This window comes from Staurois parvus, unplaced genomic scaffold (genome assembly GCF_062004578.1).
Source record: "Staurois parvus isolate SC_StPar_1 unplaced genomic scaffold, SC_StPar_1.0 ptg000154l, whole genome shotgun sequence".
Lineage (NCBI taxonomy): Eukaryota > Metazoa > Chordata > Amphibia > Anura > Ranidae > Staurois > Staurois parvus.
The window spans coordinates 2227686-2247852 of record NW_028317950.1 but is presented as its reverse complement, the minus strand read 5'-3'; the positions used below and the strand labels follow the sequence as shown (position 1 = coordinate 2247852).

Genomic DNA, 20167 nt, shown 5'->3' with positions numbered 1-20167 from the left:
GCCGGGCGGCAAATGGTTAAAGAATATATAAACTCAACATTTCATATTCTTGATATGCGCCTGCTGTAGCATGTACATGTACGAAAGTCTCCTGTTCTCTTTGTATTGTTTCCTTTGTGTGAAATCCCTGGTGTTCCTGCCAGTCCCTCTGCTTTCCTTTTAAAAAAATTGTCCACACTAGGCATAAGAGCACAGCGTGGTCAGTTCTCTAGCTGTACTGAGAACTCAACCTGCTGCTCTCCTTCAACGATCAGACTTGACACGTCCCCCCGCCCGCACAGCCATTCACTGGGAAGACCATTGTTATACCATTAGTACAGTGTCAGTGCTTTTTTTTTTTTTTAGCACTGATCACTGTATTGGTGTCACTGGGGATGTCAGTGACACCAGTCCCGCTATAAGTCACTGATCACCTCCATTACTAGTAAAAATGAAACAAAAATATCCCAGTATATATACCACCATTTGTAAATCTATAACGTTTACGTAAACCAATTACTTTACATGTATTGTGATTTTTTTTAGCAAAGATGTTGTAGAATACATTTTGGCCTAAATTTATGACGAAATTAGATTTTTAAAAAGGTTTTTACTGGACATGTTTAAAGCAGAGCTCCACCCAAAAGGGGAAGTTACGCTTTAAGGACTGCTCCCCCGCTCCCCATTAAGGATTGGCACCTATTGGGGGGCGGGGGTACTAGCTCCCACGTTCGGTCCGATTGCCTAGGTGATTGGAAGCGGAAGGTGTCCTCCATCCCTGTAGTCTTTTGGGACACGTGACAGGTCCCAGAAGACTACAGGACCATTCATGAAGCACAGCACTACTCACGCATGTGCAGTGGGTACCGGCTGTGAAGCCTCAAGCTTTCACAGCAGGGTGCCCACACTGAAGATGCCGGCCTCCTGGAATACAGGACGGCTGTTGAAACGGGCTGTGGGACACACACCGCGGGACCGAGGGACAGGTAAGTGGCTGTTTTTTAAAAGTCAGCAACTACAGTTTTTGTAGCTGCTGACTTTTTTATTTTTTGACAGGATGAGTGGAACTCCTCTTTAATAGCAAAAAGTCAAAAATATTGTTTTTTTTCCTCAAAATTGTCGGTCTTTTTTTTTGATAGCACAAAAAATAAAAAATGCACAGGCGATCAAATACCACCAAAAGAAAGCTCAATTCTTGAGGAAAAAAGGACATAAATTTAATTTGGGTGCAGCGTTGCATGACCGCGCAATTGTCGGTTAAAGTAACGCAGCGCAAAAAATGGTCTGATCAGGAAGGGGGGGGGGGGTGAATCCTCTGGAGGGCAAGGGGTTAAACATATATTTTAAAAAAAATGTCTATATATATATATATATATATATATATATATATATATATATATATATATATATATATATATATATCTCCTAGATTGTAAGCTCCAAGGAGCAGGGCCCTCCTATCCAGGAGCGGACTGACCATTTGGATATTCGGGCACTGCGTCAGTAGGGGGTCCCATGAGATGCCCCTGGTACCTTTTTCATAGACTTTTTTGAGTTTGGGAAAGGACACAGGGGCCCCATGATCCCCTATTGCCCGGGGGCCCCATGAGTTGTCAGTCCACCCCTGCTCCTATCCCTCTGGAATTGAATTGTATTGTTGCTGTAATGTCTCCCGTTATATTGTAAAGTGCTGAGCAAACTGTTGGCGCTATATAAATCCTGTATAATAATAATAATATAATATGTGTGTGTGTGTACAGTACGTGTATATTGTCTATCTACTGTATATATTATGCTTACCATGTTAAATTTAAATATTTACTTTTATTTAATATTTACTTTCACTAAAACCAGTAAACCATAAAAAAGATAAAGACTATATATAGAATATGGTGGTTTGCATAGGTAGGTTCTGCAGCCCTTATAGCCCTGTCATCCCCTCTATGGTAGCAGGACCAGTTGTCAAAGTTGACCCAACAGTAAATAAGTAAACCTAACTTCCAGCCATCCACCTCCTTGGCCTCTTTGATGTCCTGTTCCGCGTTCGGCTTCATTTAAAGAGCTATTGACACACTTCAGAAAACTGGGCTGAACTTCAAAATATTTTGGTTTCATTTAGAGCAAAGGGGGAGGTTTGGAAGGAGCTGGCCTGGCTCCAATTAAGCGTCCTGAGCCTAACTCATCTGGACAATCATGGCTTGTAAAGGAATGAATGCATCTTTTATAGACCTTAACACCCAAAAGAAAAAATTCTCTAGGTTTAAAAGTGCAAAGGAAAGTCCATCCGTCCAAAGTGAGTTTGGGGAGCTGAGTCTTTCTCGTGACGCTTCACAGATCGCTCAGTAACAGTTTTCGAGTGTCAGGTATGGAGAACTTATTAGGAAAGTTCATGATACTACTTATGGGGATCCTATCCATTACTGACTTGTCTCTGGAAGATCAGAACAGACTCGTTCAGAGTCCCTATATGAAGGTAAGCAAGCGCGTCATCTTCATTTATATTTAACACTCATGTATACTGTCTAGTTTTCATATGATTTTACTTGGAGAGGCTGAAAAAGATAGTTTTTAAGATGAGAAATGTGTTTCAATTCCATATGAAATAATGAGCACTTCTATAAAAATCTAAACTTTGTAGCATTTTTTAAGACTATATAAAAACTTTAAAATGTTAATGCTGTGTGTTAAATGGTACACACATATCAGATTATAACAAAAAAAACCCCAAAAACTCTGTATATATACATACACACATATACTGTATGTATGTATATCTGTGTATGTATATGTGTGTATATATATATATATATATATATATATCAACATTTTTTTTTATAATAAATATATAATGTGTGTGTGTGTGTATATATATATATATATATATATATATATATATATACACACATTTTATATATACACACATTATATATTTATTATAAAATGTATTTATTTTTTCGTTATATAACAAAAAAATAAATACATTTTATAATAAATATTTTTTTTTTTTTAACCGTAAAAAGGGATATATATATATATATAATTAAAACTTTATACACGCTGTATATAAAATTAAGTTATCAGCCTGAATGAGCAAAGGGAAAATGTATGTTTGCAAATATATGTAACCAAAACTTTTGGTTTTATTATGTTACATAAAGCTATAAATAAGTAACCATGTTAACACGTTACATAAATTATTTAAAAAAAAATTTAATAACCCATAGCAAGTAATAAGAAATCAAGTTATATTATATTATGCCTGTTCTACACCACTGAAAAGTTACATTTTTGATTGGTATATTGAATTACTATATATTGTGTATGCTATAAACTGTATATTGAATGTTGAATTACTTTACTTTGCGTAACATCAGTAGAGCTTGGATTGCCCTATTTATTGTGCAATAATGAATAGCCTTATTTATTTATTTATTGCGCAATGATGCCTAGCTAGCGGAAAAAATAAAAAGGATAGATAGATAGACGGATAGATGGATGGACGGACAGACAGACAGATAGATGGACGGACAGACTGATAGATAGATTGATGGAATGACATATGAGTAGATAACTTGGTTTGGACAGACAGACAAAAAAACATACAGACAGACAAATAGAATAAAGTAGAGGGGGGATACTTAAAGATCGACTTTCTTCAGATTAAAGTTGGTAGTAGTTCTTAACAAATTGATCTTAGCCTTTTTAAAAAAACACAAAGTTGTGTGTGTGTCTACAGTATGTGTGTGTGTGTGGAGGGGGGGGGATGTTACCACAGAAATGGGGCACATCCAACTGGACAAGTTCGCGTGAACAGAAGAAATGAAGTGCCAAGTGATCAGTCCGTACTTTATATGCTTTTTTTCTTGAAAATTAATTCACAACCAGTAGAAAGACAGTCTGATGCGTTTTGAGGGACAAGGAATCCCCCTTCATCAGGGCTCATGTTTGATTGTTTGAGTTCAAATGTGGACTATGATGAAACCTTCTGGATATCTCAACCAGGAACATGGATAGATGTGTAGAGCCTAATGGCTAAATAGGAGCATTGCCGATAACTACATAGATATATACACTCACCGGCCACTTTGTTAGATACACCTGTTCAGTTTCTTGGTAACACAAATTGCCAATCAGCCAATCACATGGCAGCAACTCAATGCATTTAGGCATCTAGATGTGGTGAAGATGACTTGCTGAAGTTCAAACCGAGCATCAGAATCGGGAAGAAGGGGGATTTAAGTGATTTTGAAGGTGGCATGGTTGTTGGTTCCAGACAGGCTGGTCTGAGTTTTCCAAAAACTGTTGATCTACTGGGTTTTTCATGCACAACCATCTCTAGGGTTTATAGAGAATGGTCTGAAAAAGAGAAAATATCCAGTGAAGTTGTGTGGACGAAAATGCCTTGTTGATGCCAAAGGAGAATGGGCAGACTGGTTGCTGTGACATTCAGATGGTAGGGTCAGAATTTAGTGTAAACAACATGAAAGCATGTATACATCCTGCCTTGTATCAAAGGTTCAGGTTGGTGGTGGTATAATGGTGTGGAGGATATTTTCTTGACACCAGCAAGGTGTACCTAATAAAGTGGCTGGTGAGTGTAGATAGATAGATAATGTAATGAAATACAGTAGTAGAGACACTGGACTTGAAGCTTGGCTTTCTTCAGAGACAGATTGGTAGTAGTTCTTAACAAATTGGGGGATGGTCCCACAGAAATGGAACACACCCAAAGTGAGAAGTTCACATGAACAGAAGAAATCAGGTGCCAAGCGATCAGTTACAAAGTCCAAATGACCTTTTATTCTTGACAGTGAAGTCACAAATGGTGGAAAGACAGTATCCAATGCATTTCACTGGCTAAGGAATCCCCCTTCATCAGGGCTTGGGTTTGGTTTCTAAAGTTCAAAAGTATAGAAAGCTGATGAACAGACATCTCAAGCAGAAACATGGACAGATGTGTGGAGCTTAATGGCTATATAGCAGCATTGCTAGTAACTAGATAGAAAAACAGACTGATCGATAGATATACACTATATTTCCAAAAATATTGGCCAGCCTGCCTTCACACGCACATGAATTTTAATGGCATCCCAGTCTTAGTCCGAAGGGTTCAATATTGAGTTGGCCCACCCTTTGCAGCTATAACAGCTTCAACTCTTCTGGGAAGGCCGTCCATAAGGTTTAGGAGGGTGTCTATGGGAAAATTTGACCATTCTTCCAGAAGCGCGTTTGGGAGGTCAGGCACTGATGTCGGACGAGAAGGCCTGGCTCACAGTCTCCGCTCTAATTCATCCCAAAGGTGTTCTATGGGGTTGAGGTCAGGACTCTGTGCAGGCCAGTCAAGTTCCTCCACCCCAAACTTGCTCATCCATGTCTTTATGGACCTTGCTTTGTGCACTGGTGCGCAGTCATGTTGGAACAGGAAGGGGCCATCCCCAAACTGTTGACATAAAGTTGGGAGCATGAAATTGTCCAAAATGTCTTGGTATGCTGACGCCTTAAGGAGTTCCCTTCACTGGAACTAGGGGGCCAAGCCCAACCCCTGAAAAACAACCCCACACCATAATCCCCCCTCCACCAAACTTCTCCTGGCAACAACCAAACCCAGACACGTCCATTGGATTGCCAGACAGAGAAGTGTGATTTGTCACTCCAGCGAACACATCTCCACTGCTCTACAGTACAGTGGCAACGTGCTTTTCACCACTGCAGCCGACACTTTGCATTGCACTTGGTGATGTAAGGCTTGGATGCAGCTGCTCGGCCATGGAAACCCATTCCATGAAGCTCTCTACACACTGTTGTTGTGCTAATCTGAAGGCCACACAAAGTTTTAGCTGTTGACTCTGCAGATAGTTCGCAACTTCTGCGCACTGTGCATTGCAGTTGTTCCCAGTTGCTTCCACTTTGTTATAATACCACTAACAGTTATCCGTGGAATATTTAGTAGCCAGGAAATGTCACGGATGGACCTATGGCAACCTATCACGGTACCACACTTGAGTTCACTGAGCTCTTGAGAGTGACCCATTCTTTCACAAATGTTTGTAGAAGCAGCCTGCATGCCTAGGGGCTTGATTTTATACACCTGTGGCCATAGAGGTGGTTTGAACACCTGAATCCAATGATTGGAGGGGTGTCAAAATTCTTTTGGCAATAGTGTGTAGATAGATGGATAGATAGATAATGTGATAAAGTAGAGGCAATGGACTTGAAGCTTGGCTGTCTTCAGATAACGGTTGTTAGTGGTTCTTATCAAATGAGGGTATAGTTCCACAGAAGTGGGACACATCCAACTTGAGAAGTTCAGGTGAACAGAAGAGCCCAAGTGCCAAATTATTATTATTATTATACAGTATTTATATAGCGCCAATTGGGTATGCTCAGCGCTGTACAGTAGCAAGGGGGACAGAACATGAGACAAGACAGTAACAATACAATACACGAGGGGTTCGAGGGCCCTGCTCTTTCGAGCTTACAATCTAGGAGGGAGGGGAAGGTGGCACAGGAGTAGATGGCTGTGGGGGATGGAGTGGTGGGAGGAGTGGAGGAGGTTAGTTGTTGGGTGAGGTCGGGTGTTAGGTGAGGTTGGGGTAGGCTTCCCTGAAGAGGAGGGTTTTCAGGGTGCGCCTGAAGGTGAGGAGGGTAGGTGACAGTCTGATGGATTGGGGTAGGGAGTTCCAGAGGATGGGGGAAGTCCTGGAGAAGTCCTGCAATCGGGCGTGGGAGGAGGAGACCAGGGAGCTAGAGAGTAGGAGGTCCTGTGAGGAGCGGAGGGCACGGGTAGGGTAGTATTTGGGTATCAGGTCAGTTATGTAGTTTGGGGCGGCGTTGTGAATGGCTTTGTAGGTCAGAGTTAGCAGTTTGAATTTGATGCGTTGGGCAATCGGGAGCCAATGAAGGGATTGGCAGAGGGGGGAGGCAGATGTGGAGCGGTTGGTGAGGTGGATGAGTCAGTTCAAACATTAATATACCCTTTATTCTTGACAGTAGAGTAACAACCAATTGCAGGACAGTAGCCAATATGTTATGGGGGACAAAGAATCTCTATTCATCAGGGTTCAGGTTTGGTTGCTAGAGTTCAGATATGGTCTATGAGGAAACCTGGAGGGACATCTCAACTGGGAACATGAGCAGATGTATAGCTTAATGGCTATATAGCAGCATTGCTGGTAACTAGATAGAAAGATAGATGGACAAATAGACAGACATCGGATAGATGGGTAGATAGACAGACAGACAGACATAACAGTAGTAAGAAAGAAAGATGAGTAGATAGACATAATATAGAGACAAACAGAGAGAAATGAAGGTAAATAGATATATTTTATATATGTTTTACAAGCTGTTTCCCACCATTTCTGACGATCATATATCTTCTATACTTCTTTGCATACCAATAGTCTACTTTTAAGAAAAATGAATAAGTAGACTTTTGTGAGTCAGGTATTCAAGGAGCCCCCGAAGACCAACAAGGTTATAAAACTTGCTCCAAGTATCAGCAGAACAAGGCTTCATGGTATATAAATCCTTGCTGTAATGATTATATGCTAGGACAAGCATTTTATTGCAGTGTTCCTACACAGTAACGTCCCGGGCCAATGGATTATATAGTATGGTTTGGTTTTGGAATATTGCTTTATATAGTTGTGTTCTATTATGTGAAAACCACTGTAAACATACAGAAAGTCATTTTCATTTCAGAGCAGGGTGTATGTAGTTTGTACAGTTTAAATGAATCCAGACAGGGACAAATAAACAGTGTTCCCAGCAAAGTTATGATGGTGGCGGAGTATGTAATTATAGCCCATTTGACTTTTTATCTCCTGAGTATTGCAAATTATTTCCTGCTACATTCCCAGGCATGCAACCATTTCATATGAAGCATGTTTACCAGTAAATTCTTCTTGGTCGGCCCTAAGTGCCATTGTCAGAGCTATTTTGTAGCTGGCTGAGGGTTTTATAAAATCATGTACCATGGCAAGAATTGGTCAGTAAAGGGAAACAAGTGTCATTGGAGTTCCAGTTTAATAAAATGAAGACAGATGACCCAGCTCCCTCCTTAAACTTTTGAGGAATTGCAAGTTTCTGCATGCAAATACAAGTAATGTAAATTCATTGTAGACAGTTCAAAAATATTTTATTCATGCCATGATTTAAAGCAGAATTCCAGCCAAAAATAACATGATGATAATGAAAAGTCCATTAAAAGATCAAATAACAAAACTAGCTTTTGCAGCAATATTTACCTTCAACCCAGAGATTTCCCTTCAGTACTTTTTTCTGCCACTAGATGTCCTTGGTCTGGAGGCTAGCACGATTCAATCTACTTCCTCTGAGTCCAGGTCATCCTGGGCTCCTTTCTGCCTGGAATAGGAAGAAAGGTCAGCCGCACACCGGAGGATAGATGAATATAGTGTGTATTTATTGATCCATAGGACACACAAAACACCAGAACATGAATACAGGACCTGTTAACGCGTTTCACATGATCTCGTGCTTAATCTTAACCTATATTCATCTATCCTCCGGTGTGCGGCTGACCCTTCTTCCTGTTGCATCGTGTGTGATGGCGAGCCAGAGCCTGCACCTGTCGTGGATTGATCTGGAGTGTTTGCCTGAGCGGTATACTTCTGTTCTTTGGATTCACTACTTTCTGCCTGGGACTGTTCAGTGAAAGGAAGAGCAGGACAGTGATGAGCTCATCTCTCTTTCACACTACTCACTCCGCCTATCATCATGCACATGCACATGAGCATGAATTGATGTTCATGTTCATCAGCACATGAACTGATGGGCTCCTTGTGTTGCTTCCTCCTGTCACAATCTAGCCCAGCTGTACAGGGGATGCATATTCCTTTAACTGGCTCCCTGCACCATGTGGCCCTCAATGATGTCTTCAGCTGTAGAGCTTTTCTTCTAATGCCTGGGCTGCTGCTGTTACAGTGCTTCTGGCTGTCCGTTCTAGAATCCAGTATCTACATTGCAGCTTTTACAGATTAAAAGTCTGAAGACATCATTGATGGTCACATGGTCAAAGGAATACAGGCATAAGGACCTAATCCATTCTATTAAAACATAATACTCCTAACAAAATGCAAGGTTCTCTTTCAGTGGTATTGGGTATCAGCACAACTAGCTCAAACCATTCCATCATTTAGTGCTAGATTGCTAGATGTTTTTGAGGTTGAGGGGAGATGTGCTACACATCTGGTAGTCCTGCCCTAAGGTGGTCACATTCTGGTCTAGAACGTTTGACCTCCTCCAAACTTTATTCCACATAGTTGTTTTAAAAGATGCAAAGATGTCCTTTCTGCACCTTGTGGTCCTGTTTTTTTTCATACTTTAGTAGAAACTGGTCCCATACTTAGTTTAGGCTGCTACTCAAGTAATTGCCAAAGCTTGGAAGAAGCCCACAGTTCATTTTTAAGAGGTCAAAGAACTGATTAACTTGATGCTGGTTAATGAGATATTAACTAGTATCTTTAATGATTCACAAACTAAATGTATATAAATATGGGAACCATGGCTTGCCTACAACTTACCAAGCCTGAATCCAACCAGGGGTGGACTGACCATTTGGAAACTCGGGCACCGCCCCAGGGCCCAGGGTCAGTAGGGGGCCCCATGAGATGCCCCTGGTACCTTTTTCATAGGCTTGTTTGGGCAAGGATACAGGGGCCCCATGATCCCCTATTGCCCAGGGGCCCCATGAGTTGTCAGTCCGCCCCTGAATCCAACTAGCCTTAATTACCTAATGGCTTTGTCAGGGCAGGAGCTGAGGAACGGACAGGCAGGCCTAACAATGTAACGCACTGGCTGACGACAACCACCACCCACAGACCAAAGTCCCTCAGGGCGCGGAGTCTAAGTCCCAGGCTGCCCTTCACCAGGGCCCCTGATGGTGGGGATGGACTTGACGCAGCCAGGAACCAGGTCGCGGCCCCCGAGACACCTCAGCTGCGGTAATGGCCGCCGCCAATGGCGTGTAGCTGGTGGAAGAGACAAAAGAGTAGTCAGACAAGCCGGGGTCAACAACAACAGGACAGAACAGTACAGGACAGCAGACGAGAATCACAGGTCACGAGCCGGGTTCAGCAACAGAGGGTCAGATCAAAGGAGAATACAAAGAATAGTCAAGACAAGCCGAATCAGATACCAGGAGAGTCACGAGAGTCAGAACAGAGTAACAGCGACACAAAGACACAAGACACAAGTGCAAAGAGCATGTGCGGGCCACAGGCTTATATGTCATCAGCCACACCCCTCTGGAGGATGGACCACAGAAACCTGAAGGCATAAAAGGGCTCCCATCATGCACAGCAGAATCCAAGATGGACACCAGCACATGAAGTAACATAACCACAGGGAAAAGGTAGGACCTTGACAGGCTTCCAGTGCGGAGTTTGATGGGGACCTATCCTCACTTTTTCCCTGAACTCCCTTCTCTACGGGTTCCATCTTTACCCCTTATTCACATTCTTTAACACCCCTCCCCTCCCATATTTTACCCCCTAGTTTTTCCAATGCTCACTTCCTAAGGGTCTCAGGATCTCCCTTCCTCTGCTTCTTCCCACTTTCACTGCTTTATTAGAACCCATGGGCCTCAATGCAGGTTCATTTTGCTAGCTAATGATATCTAGCCTCAAAAAGGTTCTCAGATGAGGCAGGAATTAGGGTTCTGTAAATCTGCTTCTAAATAAACCCAACTTTGTATTCCTATTACCTGTTACTTTCACCAGATATCTCAGCCTGTCCTTGGCAATTTTGTTATTTCTACAAAAATTCCAGAAAACGGTTGAAACAGAAAAAAACTTACAACAAAAATGTAGCACTCTTATTCTTCCAAAGTCCTACAACATTTGTGGGGACACTTTGTGGTTACAGGGCCTTTTTTTTTAGAGAAGAGGTGCAGGTACTCCCTTCTTCTGAGTCACCCTTTGTCTACACCCCCTACCCACCTCTGAGCACAGTCCCTTGGTTCCTCCCCCTACCCATCTCCCAGTACTGACCTTTTTAGAGAATACAGAGCCAAGTATCATTTTGTGGTGCTAAGTAATATGTATACAATTTATTAACAGTAACAAGAAAGGTAGTAAAATTGTCCCTCTGCAGCCAGCAACAATAGATCCTCCCAGGAACAATATCCTCCCAGCAAAAATAGATCCACATCAGTAGCAATAGATTCCCCCCAGCAACAAGATACACCCTGCAACGAAATACTCCTACATTAACAATAGATCCGCACTGCAAAAATAGACCCCAGACAGCAACAACAGATCTCCCAGCAGCCAGCATCAACAGAACCTTCAGCATCCAGCCACAATAGATCCCTTCCTCAACTGTAGATCCCACCCAACAAATATTGACACCCCCCCCCCCCCAGCAATTTAAGACCCTGTTGCAACAGAAGATGCCTCCTATTAACAACAGAGCCCTCAGCAGCCAGCATAATTACACCCTCCAGCGCACCACAGCACCCCTCGCTATTACTGGAGGTGGCAAAACTGTGTTCCCCTGCGTTCCCGCAAAAGAAGCCCTGGGGGAATCCATGTTGACACAGAGTTGCTTCCAAAAAAATAAAAAATTGAACTATCTGTCCTTGTCCAGTTAAGGGGTCCACCTTTACTACAATGCAAATCTATTTTTTGAAATGGGAAAAGTGAGCGTTCTTACATCTAGGATAGCTCAACATTAAAAAAATGACAAGTGCGTATCACAGAGTGAATATTCCATAGAAGTCATGGATAATTCTCTATTTACTAGCAAGATGGAAAATCTTTCCACATCATTTGCACATTTTTGTCTGGATATACAGACCCCTTCCTGTTATTTTTGCAGACAGAACATTTTCAAAGTTATTTCTGAATAGATAATGTATTTTTTATTACGTTTTATGTTACCACTGTTGGAATTATTTAATAAAACCAAGAGCAATGTGTGAAGTCATGTAACTCACGTAACCAGAATTTATCTCTCCCTGACCTGACTTCAGGATATTTCATTGATTGTTAAAAGTATTATTTATTTAATACAGGCATTTACAGTATATAGTACTGACAATTTACACAGAAAAAGTTTTAGGTCTAATATTAGTAACACCAAATTCCAGGCTGGCAGTATTCCTGAATACATCATTAAATGTGTTTAGTTTTAATGCAAGCAGTATAAATATGTGAATTTGACTTAGTATCAGCTTTTTGCAACCTCCTATATGACAAAGCTGAGACTAGAAGAGGGAGAAGCAGCAGATGGAGCCAGTTCTGCTGCAGTGATTGTGTGCTGACAAAGAACATGTTGATAGGAGGAGAGAGCAGAGTGACTGAGAGATGAGTTATCACTTTGCCGCTTTCTTCTTTCATGGAATAGCAAAGGAGGGAAAAGACCTGCATGTGTGCAGTGGACAAAAATCAGGTCTTCTGCCCTGCTAGACAAAGCTTTTATTTGGCAGAGCTGTGTAAATCCAAAGACTGGATAGACTTAAATACAAATCTTTTGGCATCTGTTTTTCTGCTATTTGACTTTTAAGAAAACCTGTGGCCATCAAATACTTCATAAGCCAACACTTATCTTGCTTTGAAGGCTCCCTCTTAAAGTGACACTATAGCTTTGTTTTTTTTGGGTGGGTTTTGTTTTTTTTTTAAATAACAAACGTGTCATGTTTACCTGCTCTGTGTAGTGGTTTTGCACAGAGCAGCCTCAATCCTCTTCTTTTCGGGTCCCCACTGGCGCTCCTGGCTCCTCCCCCTTGAGCAGTGCCCCAAGGGAAAGCTGCTTGCCCTGGGGGCACCGCTGCATGCTTATCCCCACTGCCACTGCTCTATGTATCCATAAGACACATAGAGCTACAGCTCGGACCTCGGCTCAGTGGCGCACTGACTCTGATTGATAACAGCGGGAGCCCATTGGCTTAGCCAATGAGGAGGAAGAGTCCCCAGACAGCAGAGGCTGTTGAGAACATTGATGGATTGGAGGGGACTCAGGTAAGGATTGGGGGGGGGGGGGGCTGCTGCACACAGAAGTTTTTTTTTTACCTTCATGCATATTGCTATGCTCTCTTTCGGAGCTAGACAGGGTAAAATGTAAAGGTGGTGGTGTCTGTCTCTATGTGAGATGTGATCTCAAAGTGAGTGTGAAAGAGGATCTGGTTGATGGAGAGTGTGATGAGGCATTATGGGTGGAACTGCGTATGGATGGTAGTTCAAAGTTATTCATTGGAGTCTGTTACAGGCAACCAAGTGTTAATGAAGAGGCTGAGACTCAACTCCTTGCACAGATGAAAAGGTCTGCTAGGGTCGGCACAGTGATAATAATGGGGGATTTTAAATACCCTGATATAGAGTATTGGCAATGCAGGAACATTTAAAGGGCAAAAACGTATAAACCTATTACAAGACAATTTTATGGTACAGTTAATAGAGGTCCCAGCTAGGAATGTTGCTCTGCTGGACCCAGGTTTCTCAAACCTTGCAGAGCTTGTTACTAATGTTCTTATAAAAGAACATCTGGGTAGCAGTGACCATAACTTTCATTTAATGTTAGCTATAAACAACAAACACATACTGGAAATATTAAAATATTCAACTTTAAGAGAGCACATTTTCCAAGGATGAAGGCTGCTCTCCAAGATTAGATATAGACTGGCAGGGAACATTGGCATTGATGAACACAGAACAGAAATAGGAATTCTTCAAAAAGACCATATATGAACACACTGCAAAATATATTCCCATGGGCAATAAGTATAAAAGGCTAAAAATCAAACCTATGTGGCTCACGTCCAAAGTTAAAAAAGCTATAAATAATAAGAAAAGAGCTTTTAAAAAATATAAAAATGAGGAACAATAATATCATTTAATTGGTACAAGGAATATAACAGAATATGTCAAAAAGAAATTGGGGCTGTAAAAATTCAAACCAATCAACAGAGTGCAAAAGAAAGTAGAACAAACCCCCCAAAGTTTTCAAATATATTAATAGTAGAAAGGTCCGGTCCAAGCATGTAGGCTGTTTACAAAATAATCTAGAGTGGGTGACTGGGGACAAAGAGAAGGCAAATTTATTTAATACCTTCTTCAGCTCTGTATATACAAATGAGCATGGGGGAGCTCTTGTCCATAATGGGCATGGTATTGACACAGCTCCAGATGATCCACATTGGCTCACAACTGATATGATCCAAAAATATTTAGACAGAATAAAGGTGAATAAAGCACCTGGACCGGATGGCATACACACACGGGTCCTTAAAGAATTGAGCTCTGTCATTTCAAAGCCATTGCTTCTAATTTTTAGGGAGTTTTTAATGACTGGCATAGTACCACTGGATTGGCATAAGGCCAAAGTGTTGCCAATATTTAAAAATAATCAAAATCTTTACTAAGTAATTATAGACCTGTTACTTTAACTTTGAGAGTTGGGAACATACTGGAGAGTTTAATAAAAGACCACATAGATGAGTTCTGGAAAAAAATATTTTAAGCACCAGACAGCATGGATTCATGAAAGACAGAAGTTGTCAAACAAATCTGATTTCTTTTTATGAGGAGGTGAGCAAAACCTTGGACAGAGGGGTGGCGGTGCTAATGGTATACTTGAACAGAGGGGTGGCAATGGACGTGGTATACTTGGACAGAGGGGTGGCAGTGCATGTGGTATACATGGACCAAGGGGTGGCGGTGGACGTGGTATACTTGGAGTTTGCAAAAGCATTTGACACAGTTCTCCACTCACGGCTAATGTGTAAGGTAAAGTCTACAGGCTTAGAAAAATCAGTTTGAAAATAGATAGAAAACTGGTGAATTCAGAGAGTAGTGGTTAATGATTCATACTTTGAATGGTCTAGGGTTGTTAGTGGTGTACCTCCAAGGTTCCAATAATCTCTAAATATGCAAAAATGTGCAATAGACTCCCTCAAGAGCTGGCTCTGACCAGCTCAGTAGATTGTTTTAAAAAAGTCCTGGATTCTTTCCTAAATGTACACAATATAACTAGATAGTAATATTTATAGGTAAAGTTGATCCAGGGAATATTCAATTGGGGGATCAAGGAGGAATTTATTTCCCTGCTGGAGCAAATTGGATCATGCTTTGTTTTTTTTTTTTGGTTTTGCCTTCTTCTGGATCAACTACGGTAATATGATTGTGTAAATATTGTATACATTTTTTTTCTCTCTTTTATTGGTTGAACTAGATGTACTTGTCTTTGTTGAACCAGACTAACTTTGCAACATGCAAGTCAGTTCCTAAGTCCTGTAAATCACACAGGGCCCAACCTCTTTCTGTCAACACTTTTGACTAGAGACACTACATGCAGACACCTTTTACATCTCAGTACCAGGAAATCTTTGCTTTGCGCATTTACCACAGCCTATCTGTTATCTTCATTGAATTACTATTACTCATTTCGCTATTTGGGCCCCACCATTGCTAGCAGAAGACAATGGCTACTATCACATCAGGAGCTTTAAACATCTCAGGACTCAAGTTGCAGATGCAAATTTTTGGCTTAAAATCTTTATTTGCAGAGTGAGGTGAAGAGACAAGTGTGTTACGTACAGAACACAGGAATGAGCTGAAAAAGTTTCCGGTCATTCACAGAAATCAATTTCCGAACCTTTATTAAAATCAACGGATTGCTATCTCTCAGCTGTAAATGTCCAAAAGATTGGATCTAACGGTTGTAACATTTGGTAAATTATAAGTATAGTAAATGTTACTAAGATCTGAATTTCCTGTTAAAGACTGCCTGATCCAGCAAAAGTACTTTATAAATACACGATCAACATCAGGCATTGAATGTGCGTATATTATAGAACTGCCATTCACTGTTTTACATACCTCAAAGTCGCTGACATTGTAACATGGTTGCTTCATGTGTGGTCATTATATCAAACCATAAGGGACATTTTGTGTTATGACCTAAAATTTCTCAAGAATTTATTTTATATAATATAACGTAATGATAAATAATGCAAGGTTACCTGTGAAAGATTTTACTTTGACTCTTGAGCTTGAGATGCGCTAATAGAAGGCTCACCAGACTACAGGATAAAGGAATCCAAATTAATTTATTAGTTTATACAAAAAAAAAAAGCCAGCGTATTTCGGGGGTTAGAAAAAAGTCCCCCTTCATCAAGGCTTCCCTTAACCACTTTCCCGCCGACGTATAGCAGAAATACTGCTACAGGGCGGCACGGGTGTGCAAAATGATGTGTGTGTGTGTGTGTGTGTGTGTGTGTGTGTGTGTGTATGTATATGTTTGTGTGTGTGTGTGTGTGTGTGTGTGTGTATATATATATATATATATATATATATATATATATATATATATATGTGATTTTGCATTTCCAGGTAGGGAGCTCACACGAGCCAGTCGTGAGCCCTTCCCGCACCACTGTTGGCGACCTCTGCTGTCAATCACAGGGTCCCGGCCGGTGATTCCCTGCTAGCACCTGGCAATCTCTGTGTATCACGGACGGGGGAGATACCTGTATGTAAACAATGTTCCTGCACGCTGCTTTGTATGGCTCTGCATAGCAGTATGCTTACAGTGTAAAGCACAGCACACAGTTAACCCTTTGATCGCCCCAGTTGTTAACCCCTTCCTGCCCAGTGCCATTGGTACAGTGTCAGTGCTTTTTATTAGCACTGATCACTGTATTGGTGTCAATGGGGATGTCAGTGACACCAAGTCAGTTCCCCCCCAGTGTCAGAATGCCTGTAGCAGTCCCGCTATAAGTCACTGATTGCCAACATTATTAGTATAAAAAAAAATTTAAATTCCAGTATCTATACTGCCATTTGTAAACGCTATAACTTTCACGTAAACCATTTAATTTACACGTATTGGGATTTTTTTTTGAGCAAAGACATGTTGCAGAATACATTTTGGCCTAAATTTTGACAAAATTTAGATTTTTTTAAATTTTTTCTACTGGATATGTTGAATAGCAAAAAGTCTAAAATATAGTTTTTTTTTCAAAATAGGCTGTTTTTTTTTTTATATAGCACAAAAAATAAAAACCGCACAGGCGATAAAATAACACGGAAAGGAAGCTCTATTTGTGGGGGGAAAAAAGGACATAAATTTAATTCGGGTGTAGCATTGCATGACTGCGCAATTGTCAGTTAAAGTAACTCAGCGCCGTATCGCAAAAAATGGCCTGGTCAAAAAGGGGGGAGGTAAATCCTCTGGAGGGCAAGGGGTTAAAATAATGGAGAAATGGAATGGACTCGAAATGGAACTTTCCTGTGTGAAGCTGTGTAGGGAAGCTATTTTATCTTGATTGCTTACTCAGATGCTCTTGGCCAGTAACTCCTGATCCATGAATTCGCTTCCCTACACAGCTCTATTTTGAGTCTATACAATGTTTTTATTTTAACAGAACCCCTGATGAAGCGGGAGTTTTTTATGACCCCCAAAACATGCTGGCTTTTTTTTATAATAAATGAATTTGAACTCTTTTATCCTTTTGGCTTGGCGCTCCTTCCATTAGTGCATGTTTTGCTGTGGTAACCTGCTGGGTACCCACTGAAGGGAAGCCCTGCCAGTTGTGAGCAGCCTAACCTGAGCCAGTGAACACGCTGAATGTTTTTGTTCTCTCTCTACTTTGTATGAATTCACACCAAAGCTCTGGTGCCTCTAGGATGCTTTTTTTCTTCATTTGAGTCCTGAACTTGGGAGTCAGAGATAGTTGACTCTGTAGCTACCCTGTTAACTGTCTGATCCTATTTTGATAACACGTGCTAATAAGAGCTCCTCAATAGGGATAAGCTCAGGTTTGGTCTATAATTGGGTTTGTCCAAAGCCTTGTAGGACCTGTCACTCCGGCTCAACTGTGGCCAGGGCATTCCCCACCCCACAGCTGCACATGCACAAATGGGCGATGATGCTAGTGACATCATTGACCGAATATGGCTTCAAGTTTAGGCAAAACGTAAGCTCATCCTTACCCCTGAGTGTGCATAACAGTATCGAATAACAAACCCCTATAGTAATGAAACATTGCAGTTATGCACACTCAGGAACTAGGAGAAAATGTGTTATCATCATAAGGCCATCAATTAGAAGGGCATCATCTGTCATTCATCAGGGGACTTCAAATCTGACTCTTACACTCAAGATTCAGGTTTACAGAAAGTAAGCCAAGCTAACTAAAGGGACAATTTAACAATTCAGATGGAAATATAAAACTGAGTATTCATACTCTTAAATAGCCAAATCATGACATGTCTATGCATTTTTAGACTTTAGGAATGCTGATTACTGTGTTTATTATTTCAGAGATTTAAACGTCAACTTCGAGCAACAAAGACAGAGGTAAGGGAAATGTTATATTTTTTATCTGCATAGAGGCTTATAGTGTTTTTCATACTTTCTGTCTTGTAAATGTCATTGACATTATTTCTGCATGTTAGCAGGTAGCTCATGCAAAGCAGTCTGGCTTCATTTTTAATTCCTCAAAGTTTTTCTGAAGTAAACTCCTCATTGGTCATATTGGTCTCTTTCATGCATGCAGAACAAATCAATACAGATACTCTGCAATTGACTTTTGCAGCTTCAAAATGCTTCAAGTAAAGGGACAACTTTGACGGATTCAAAACAGATAAGAATTCAAGTTCCTGTTGTGCAATTTGTTTTTTGTCACCCCACAATACAGCCTTTCTTAACCAGGGTTCTTGAGAAATTATACCACAAGCTTGAGAAACTAGCAGTTTCTTCTCTAAAATCAGTGACTACTGGCACTACTGACCTTTTTAGTCATCTCTTAGGGAGGAATTATACTAACTGACCACCAATGTTCTTCCCACTGAACTCTAATGTAAGGAGTGTTCTTCCCACTGACTACCAATGTAAGGGGCATTCTACTCACTAATCACCAATGTAAGGAGCGTTCTTCCTACCAACCTCCAATGTAAGGAGCGTTCTTCCCAATGACCTCCAATGTAAGGAGCGTTTTTCCTACTGACCTCCAATGTAAGGAGCGTTCTTCCTACTGACCTCCAATATAAGGGGCATTCTTCCTACTGACCTCCAATGTAAAGAGCGTTCTTCCTACTGACCTTCAATGTAAGGAGCGTTCTTCCTGCTAACCTCCAATGTAAGGGGCATTCTTCCTATTGACCTCCAATGTAAGGGGCATTCTTCCTATTGACCTCCAATGTAAGGGACATTCTTCCCACTTGATCACCAATGTAAGGGACATTCTTCCTTTGACCTCCAGTGTAAGGGAAATTCTTCCCCCTGAACTCCAATGTAAGGAGCATTCTTCCCACTGACCTCCAATTTAAGGGACATTTTTCCTACTGACCTCCAATGTAAGGAGCATTCTTCCTAATTACCACCAATGTAAGGGACATGCTTCCCCCTGGCCTCCAATGTAAAGAACATTCTTCCTACTGGCCTCCAATGTAAGGAGCATTTTCCCCAATGACCACCAATGTAAGGAGCATTCTTCTAACTGACCGCCAAAGTAAGGAACATTGTTCCTACTGCTCACCAATGTAGGGAGAATTCTTCCCAATAAACACAAGTGTAAGAAGCATTATTCCCACTGACCATGACACTAGTGTATCAGGATTTGTAGATATACTGTAGGTCTTTATTACTATGTTATGTTCAATTTTATGTTCAATTGTTGCAACCATTCCTGTTCAACTTTTCTACAACTCAATGCTCATTACTGTAATCTCTTGTTTATTTATTCAATAAAATACTTTGCCTTCTGGTAAAAAAAAAAGTTTTGATGTGCTTTGTATATTTCTTCCAGATCTGTACAGTAATCCAGGGGGGGAATTTGTGTTGGGAGAGGGAATTTCGGGGACGGCAGGGGGTAAGAATTGTTCTAGGATGGGAAATCTGGGAGGAGGTGCTAGAAGTGGGGATTTGGGGGGATCTATGTTGGGAGGAGGGGTGGGGGGAGAGGATTTGTGCTAGGAGGTGGATTTGAGGGTTTTGTGCTACAAAGTGTCATATGGTATGGGGGGAGGGCATATGTGCTAGGAGGGGAAATTTTTTTGGGAGGGATTTGTGCTAGTAGGGATGATTGGGGGGTTTTTGTGCTAGGAGGGGAAACTTAGGGGAAGAGGATTTGTGCTAGGAGGAGGGATGGGGAGGATTTATTCAGGGAGGGAGGGAGGCTTTCGAATGGAGGGGAGGATTTGTGCTAGGAGGAGAAATTTGAGTT

The 20167-nt window shown here is 41.2% G+C and overlaps 1 protein-coding gene across 1 annotated transcript in view; it reads left to right on the top strand.

The window, feature by feature from the left end:
- Positions 1–2144: 2144 nt before the first annotated feature.
- Positions 2145–20167, top strand: part of ITIH6 (inter-alpha-trypsin inhibitor heavy chain family member 6) — a 90869-nt gene continuing 72846 nt past the window's right edge. The window contains exons 1-2 of the mRNA XM_089674907.1: positions 2145–2452; positions 18265–18300. Of these exons, the coding sequence (XP_089531033.1) occupies positions 2345–2452; positions 18265–18300 (144 nt within the window). The 5' untranslated portion in view covers positions 2145–2344. The remainder of the gene's footprint in view (positions 2453–18264; positions 18301–20167) is intronic.